Genomic DNA, 8044 nt, shown 5'->3' with positions numbered 1-8044 from the left:
CCTAATTCCAGGTGGAAACTGGTGGCACCAGGAAGCCTCGCCAGTGTGTGAAGTGCCCCTATGGAATGAAGTCCTCTGGCCAGGGAAATCACAGTGTAGCCGAGTTCAAATGAGGCTGCACAGAGAGCAGCTCCTAGAGCAGGGAGCAGCTCTACAGCACACGAACACCCCAGAAGAGGCAAGCATCTGTGTGAATATTTTCACAGGATCGCTGTCTAACTCACCTACAGAGAAAACAGGAGTGCCTGTTTCTACCTCTGCAGGTTGAGCTTTTCTCCACAAACAGTTTTTGCCTCTGGGTGGTGCCCCAGCCTGACCTTCATTTTTGTTGTTGGAAAGAGATTACCAAATGCAACGCTGCTGGTTTGGTCTCTCCTCCCTTACACCCACTGAGCAAAACCAGCTGCTCCACCTTTATCTCCTCATTTGTGCAGCACCACTCCCTGCAGCTGGTGCCTCCAGAACGTTCAGTTAACTGCAGAACAAGGAAGAGGAATTTGGAGATGTTTTGATAGGACCCCCCAGAAAAACCAAACCAACCAACCCACCCCCATCTACTTACAATACTTATTTCTTTGGAGTAGAAAAATCCCCACCCTGCTGCATGGCATGCCCACGTATGCAGTGATGTATGGCTGTGCCGTACCACAAACGAACTGCGTTCTCCAGGGAAGACGTCGTTTCCCTAAGAAACCTGCCATGCAGAACCACATCAGTGACGCCACGCGTGACACTGCCCTGCACTCACCTCGCTGTAGCTGGTTTTGCATCTAAACCATTTTCACAGATGTGTTACGTCTCAATTGCAGATCCCAATTTTATTCTGGTGCCAGAAAATCAAATTGAAGGAAGGGAAGAAGAGGAGTTCTCACACCACAGTATGTGCTTGAAGTTATTTTGCTTGCTGTTCTTTTAAAAAAAAAAAAAAAGATGTATATTTTAGCAGCTGCAGTTTTAACACGATAAGCTATGGACAATATAGTTTGTTTAAGTTTTTTTTTTTGTTGTTTTTTTAAAAAAAAAAAAAAAAAAGGATGTATATTTTAGCTGCAGTTTTAACACGATAAGCTATGGACAATATCTCCAGTGAAAACATTATCTGGGAAATCTTTTACACAACTGTATTTATTGGTTTAAGTGGGGGTTTTGCTCTACCACCACAGGAGTGCTCTAGACAAAGCACCCCGAAGTTTCAGTGTTGTGCTGGCTGGTGGTCAGTGCCCCGCAGTGGGAAAGGCAGCTGCTACGGAGCTGTAGTTAACCCCTTCCGAGGTGTGGATGCACCCCTCGCTCTGCTCAGTGGGTTCACAGGAAAGCACACCGTGCTCAGGAGTTTACCAGAAAAACAGTCTAAAAACGCTGGTTTAGAGCAGCTCCCCAGGCTTTGAGGTTGTTATTAGGAGGTACCGTAGATTTCTATCTCAGGTGCTCAAACCTAGCCATCCAAGTCTCCAAGAAGGACCTTTCCCCAGTGTCTGGGAAATGGTGTGCCTTGCAGTGCTGTTAAGATCTTCCAGCAGTTGGCTTTAGGGTACACTGCAGCTCCGAAACAGGCTTCTCCGCGTTATGCTCTCAGCGCTGAATGAATAAGCAGTTGCTTTACACCACAGAGGTTTATAAAACATTAGACATAAAGGACAAAGGCAGCCCTGGAGTGTAAGAGGGCCCCAGGATGGCACGGCTGGGATATACTGGTTTCTGCACCTCTCAGTGTACACTTTGAAATCCACACCTCAAATTAGCAGGTGTTTATTCAGAATAACATCTGTTAAAGAGCCCCTCCGCAGGGTCAGCGATGACACTTACACCCTGTGCTTGCCACTCCTTAGTGAAACGCCTCAACCGCTCCTTTTATTCGGGGTTGTTAAACCTTGCGTGAAAGGAGTTATTATTCCAGGCCGTTTTTATGGCATGGGGGGCTCTTAAATGAAGGGCGTTTTACTGCCATCACGGCTAGTGTGGCTGAAGTCCTTCTGTTGATATTTAATTACATTAGGTTTTCATTACTGTTGAAAAAAAAAAATCTTTGCGAAGAAACCGTAAGTTAAGATGCTATGAATCAACAACCCCCCTTACTGTCTGCAAAATTTTCAGACCAAAAATACACGGGTATTCTTGGAGGTCTCATAGGGATACCCGTCACCTGGTCGCTGCACTTGGTTGCATGACTCTGTTTTTTTAATCTTGTGATTAGTGTCAACATCAGTGGATTCAAGAGAAATGTTGGAAGTCATTCAAAATCATGAGGCTTTACTGGATGATCTTCAAAGTGATATTCATCAAGCAGTCAGCAACTTAGGTGACTTACAGAGAATGTTTGAGAACAACGGTACAAGCATGGTGTTAGACGTGAACCAGAGCAACTCAGGTGAGAGGTCTGACGCAGAACTATCAGCCTGCCAGGAGGTTCTGTAAGACCAGGCAAAGCGGAAAGGAAACTTGAAATCAGAAATAAATGCCTGGATATTCCTTGGTCTGCTGGTTGCTCTTACCTGGATATTCCTTGGTCTTACTTCTAAAGAGAGAAAAAAAAATGGGTTCAATCCCAATACAAAGGAATGAACCAAATTCAAGAGCGACTTGAAATGGGAAGTGAGATGAAAGGCAGATTCCTTTGCACTTCTCTGGAACTGCAGAATATGCCATAAACCAGAAATATGCCATAAAACAGAAAACCTAGTCACATACTATTCTGGTTCTGTGGCAATGCAGAGTTTGGATTCGGGTTTGTTCTTTTTTTGTACTCATGCTGCATACTCTGATGTGTGGAATATCAGACTGGTGTATGTGAAAATAATGTAACATTCAGCCCTTCTCGGGAACATTATTCCTGCCGTATACAGGAGTGGGAAAAGAAGAGAAGCCAAATCTGACCTATTAATGTGAGCCGTGAGCTCGCAGGAACATTTTCTAATGGTACAGACTATTGTCCTCAGTGATCTTTGAGGCACTCGTGCAAACATTAAAGATAGAAATCGAGCCATAGTATAATTCACACCTAGTAGAGATACTTCACTGGTTTTCAGGTTATTTAGTCCTGGCCTCGAGTTCCGGCTGTTAAGATGCTGCATGACTTTGTGAAGCAGAAGGTGCATTGTCGAAAGCAGCAAAGAACAACGTTGTGAGCCAGGGAAATCAGCAGGCGCCCAGCAGCTGAGAGCTGCAGCGCAGACCAAGAGCTACAGCCACTGACACCACGCTGGGCCAGGAGGCTCCAAGTGCCTGGTTTTATGACTTAATGGGGCAGTTAAACACATAGCCAAGCTGTTGCCTGCAGACTCAAAGGCACAGGGTGCTTCCTAAGAACCCTCATTTGACACCAGGCTGGTTTTGCAGTTGTCAAAATCTACCACGTGGTCTGATTTTGGGGGTAAGACAGCAGTGAGTATAGAAAAAAAAAAAAGCCTTGAGTTACCCTGGCCGGGTTAAGACATGTCTGAAAGCAGAGTTTAAATTCATTTTTAAAATGTATTAAATTAAATTCATTCTTTTAAAACTGTGTTAACAGATCCACAGGAAAGGCTTCTGCAGCATGTGCTGTTTCCCCATGTGGAGAATTTTCTGAGGAAACATTTTAACCCAATGTGGGCAAGCTTCAACAGAAGCTTACAGAACCTCTCGAACATGGTAAGAAACCTGTCCCATGACGTGGAAGCCAACAAGAGAAACATACAAAGATTCCAAGAGACCACTGTGCCCAAGAGGGAATTCCAGGAGCTGGGAACTAAGTTTGAATCAAAAGTCCAAGAAAACGTAGTAAAAGTTGACCAGGTGAAAAGAGATCTCGAGAATCAGCTGCAGATGCAGCAGGCCAGGGTTCACTATAACCTCACCACCATCAAGGCAGACACCGACACCAAGCTCAAGAAGGTTCACAAGATACAGCAGTCTCAGTTCTTGGCCTTGAACAACAGCATAGCAAACATGAAACAAGAGCAAAACAACCTTGAAAATAAATTTGAGACTTTGAAAAACAATTTAACAGAACTCTCCTCACATCACAGTCTCAAAGATGAAAATACCCAGTTAAGCATCAGACAAATAAACGACGTGCTGGCAGGGCACACAAAGCAGCTTAGAGATCTCTACATGGAGACAGACGTGGCCTTTCAGAATATTGAAGTTTTAGAGAGGTGGTTTAAGGAGTTAAAAAAAAACATCTCCAAGTACAGACCAGAAGATCTTACAATAACTTTAATGGAGAAATCACTTCTTATGGAAGAAAACAGAGCAGCAATGGAGAGGCAGGTATCGGAGCTCAACTATACTCTCTCAAATCTTCAGGAAAACTATTCAGATCTGTTGAGGTACATGGAGGAATGTAATTGCCAGAGAGTGTCTTCTGACACTGAGGGACTGGAGGAAGACTTAAAGAATATCACTTATTCCCTTGAAGGCACCCAAGCAAACTTAAAGGATATGAAGCACTTGGAGTCCCTTTTGAGAGATCTCCTGAGGAGTGAAATTGAAGAGCTCTCCTCAGCTTTTCCTTCTATCCATCAGTCCCTTAATCTCCGTCAAGAAGAAAACAGGCAGCTTCAGTCGCAAGTTACGGCGTTTTCCGAAGACATAGGCTTCTTGAAGAAGAAAGATGAAGAATTTCATCGACACATCAAGTATCTCAACAGTTCTTTCAGCTCACTTTTGGAGGATGCCATGAGGCACGAAACTGCACTGGAGGCTTTACTGGGAGAAGAATTTATGGAAGTTTTGTTTGAAGAAGGTCCTAGTATCCTAATATCATCAGTATTTCAGCTTCAAGAATCTCTCAGACATCTCTCAGGTAAACTCCAAGAACAAAATGTGACTATAGAGTCTCTTACAAAGAGATTTCACCTCTTGGAGAGAGGTCGTCAGAATAATCATGATGCTCGTACATCTCCTAAGCATCCCAAAGAAGAAACGCAAACGTCCTCTACTCTAGACGAAGTCAGTAGTCAACGCAGCATTGTAGAACACATGGAACCTAACTATGAGGCTGCCAAAGATGACTCCTTGGACAGCTCAGCTTATAACGATATCATGACTCTCAAAAACGATATCAAACACTTGAGCCTGGCAATCCAGAGGCACCAATCCAGAAGTGACACGAATCTCTGCTGCAATCATACGATAGCAGATGTCATTGAGCCACTCAATATTTCAGTGGAAACTCTTTCATCGGATTTAGCAACCATAAAGCGGAAGCTGGAGGAACATCTGCTGATTTTTAAAAAGCTGTTTGGTAGCGATGAAGAATTAGTTGCTTCAAATATAAGTCTGGATGTTACAAAGATTCAGACAATGCTGAGCAGAAAAGCGAGAAGAAAACAGAAAGGTCAAGACAAGCAAAGAGACAAGAAGCAGCCCGAGAGGCACAGGGAAAATACACCAATCCCTAGTGGCAGAAATGCCGTGCAGACAGAACTGCTGGAAAAAGGTAGGTTCATCTCCCTTACTTGCTCATGGCCGAGTCTAGTTATTTCCGGGCCCTGCATAGGCAGCATGTTAGTGTGACGCCTGACATACCTCGTGGGATGCTGGAGGGAGAAATTCCGACAGTATTGACATCCACCCCTCCACCAAAATAAGCGGTTTTTTAAGTGAAAACCAAGTAGCTGTAGCAGATTTCTCTATTGAAGATGGGGAGTACCAGGCTTCCTGGTCTTGCTTCTTTTTCCTCCATTACTTTGGTCTGGAAAGAGCGTACCCAAAGCACCAAACCCTTCCTCACGCTGACAGACGCTCAAACTCCACTGCTGGAACTTGCACAAGTGTAAGAGGGGTGCTGAGCAGAGAGCACTCACTCTTTCTCACTGCTAAGCTTCAGCGAGAGGCTTTCGGCTTACGCTGCCCTATGGCCAGCTCCCTTTCTCTGTAAGCATGTGGCCACAAGCACCCGGTGACTGCAGCCACCACAGCGTTAGCCCTGTCTTTTACAACTGCAGCCCCTACAGCACAGAGCAAAATTCAGCCTCTTGAGGCATCTCTGCTGCAAAATCGTAGTTAAGACCAAATAAACTGAGAATTGTTACAAATTAATTTATTTTTAGGGCAACAAAAAAGTGCCACGTTGTTTTTGCACGGGTGGTCTCAGCCTTGTGCTTCCCAGGAGTAGGGGTTCAGGTATCCCAGGGAACCATCCGAGCTCACCTCAGACACACACTCGTTTCAAGCATCCAGCTCTACAAAGCAGCGCGCAGCTCGACAGGGAGTGAAGCTTGACAGGGCTTCACCCTACCTGCCACCCTGACGATCCTGGGGAGAGAAGAGCGCTCACAGCTAAAATCCTGTTCCTCTTTCTTTTCCAGACTCGCTGGTGGCATTCCATGTGGGATTCTCAGGAGGAAAAGACAAAGAAAAACCTCTGAGGTTTAACGAAACTTACCTCAATTATGGAAACAGCTACTTCCCTGAACATGGCTACTTCAAAGCACCGCACAGAGGTGTATACCTGTTTGTCATCTCGGTGGAGTTCAGTTCAGGACCAGCATTAGGACAACTCTCCTTCAGCCGGGGTTACAAAAGGACTCTCTCGAGCAGCCAGAGGAGGACACCAAACGGGAACACCATGACTACTTTTGCTATAGCAGAAATGGAGAAGGGGGAGAAAGTGTGCTTTGAATTGCTGCAGGGCTCTGCGGTGAAACGGAGTCCCCCGGGGACCACGATGGGGGGATTCCTAATATTCAAAACTTGAACAGTGACATTTCGTTTTACTGATGTCTTCCCATAGATGCAATGGATCAACTCACTATTGCTTCATCTGTGATGTATCCCACCCTGCCGCATGTGTTAAAGGTAGCACAGCCCCGCACTTGTCTTCATGCTGCTGTTTTGGAAGTGTCTGGCTTTGGATTAGTTGCTTGTGAGCAGCAAGGGGATTTTCTTTCAAGTGTTTAGCTAATGGTTTGGACTCCAAATGGATCAGCGCACACATTTCCAAATCCTTCCACTGTGACACCTGCAGTGAATTAGAAATAACGGTCTGTAGGACTTAGGATCCTCACTTGAAACACAAATAATTTCTCCTTTCCCCTGGCCAGAGTATCCTAAGGCAAATACCGCCCCCACTAGCAAGGAAAATGTTTTAGGAAGGACATAACACTACAAAGATTAATTACATCCACATTAAGACATGGGGGAAATGTCAGCAATATTCAGAAAATATTGGTGAAAATGCAGTTTACTGCTAAAGCTAACCCTGAAGAACAGGGTGGGTTCAGCCCAGAGTCTGGCATTTAGGAAATATTTAAAACCCAGCAAGCAAGAGAATAAAACTACCAGCACAAAGGCAAGCTCATTGGTCTGCTGTCATTGTTGAACATACAATAAATTTCTAATTAGAGGAAATACAAAAGGAGAATTTCCAAGCTGTGAAGGGTTTTTTTGCATTTCCAAAATCTCCAGATGACCACGTCTGGTCATATCCTAAACTTTTCTTCTGTCAAATTAAAGATCTCAAAGGCTTTAATTTCAAACTTCAGTGATTGTGCTCTTTTCCTTGTCTAGCCTAATGCCTTACAAAACAATGTTAAACTATTAAATTTGCCAAAATGAATCAAATTGAGAAATTCCCAATATTTTTTAATGAAAGAGATAACTTCTTATCATGTATTTTATGTCCTTTTAAGGTGGGGTTTTCTAACAGAAATCTATCCTGCTGTTAAGGGGTTCTCTCCCTACCTACCCATACCCTAAGCAACACTAAACTGAAAAACGATTAAACCACCCATCGGTACCAACACACGTGGCACTAAGACAGTAGTTTGACAAGCAGACAATACCTGTCTTTCAAAATAAAGCTACAAAGCAGCTTCAACTACTGACTGGCCAAGAAGATTGTTACTCTCCACCCGGAAAAACCCAAAGCAAACAACTGAAAATGATCTCCCATCTACTCGCGGCCAACGCTGGTTTTCACACCAGCCTAACAGGCAGCACAAAGCGCCCACAAGCTCAGCGTCACCTTCTGTCCCACTGATTAGAACAGTATCTGAGGGAAGGAGGAGGAGAAAAATTTGAAGAGGTGAAATATCAAAAAGGTTGTAAGATCACACTCTTT

The 8044-nt window shown here is 44.3% G+C and overlaps 1 protein-coding gene across 1 annotated transcript in view; it reads left to right on the top strand.

Moving 5' to 3' along the window:
- The window catches only part of MMRN2 (multimerin 2), a 17511-nt gene extending 10832 nt beyond the window's left edge, over nt 1-6679 (top strand). The window contains exons 4-7 of the mRNA XM_010134570.1: nt 810-878; nt 2195-2368; nt 3509-5419; nt 6291-6679. Coding sequence (XP_010132872.1) covers nt 810-878; nt 2195-2368; nt 3509-5419; nt 6291-6679 — 2543 coding nt within the window. The remainder of the gene's footprint in view (nt 1-809; nt 879-2194; nt 2369-3508; nt 5420-6290) is intronic.
- The last annotated feature ends 1365 nt before the right edge of the window (nt 6680-8044 follow it).

The sequence above is a fragment of the Buceros rhinoceros genome, unplaced genomic scaffold (assembly GCF_000710305.1).
Source record: "Buceros rhinoceros silvestris isolate BGI_N320 unplaced genomic scaffold, ASM71030v1 scaffold9934, whole genome shotgun sequence".
Classification (NCBI taxonomy): Eukaryota; Metazoa; Chordata; class Aves; order Bucerotiformes; family Bucerotidae; genus Buceros; species Buceros rhinoceros.
The sequence above is the reverse complement of the archived record's forward strand: the minus strand, read 5'-3'. Positions and strand labels throughout refer to the sequence as shown.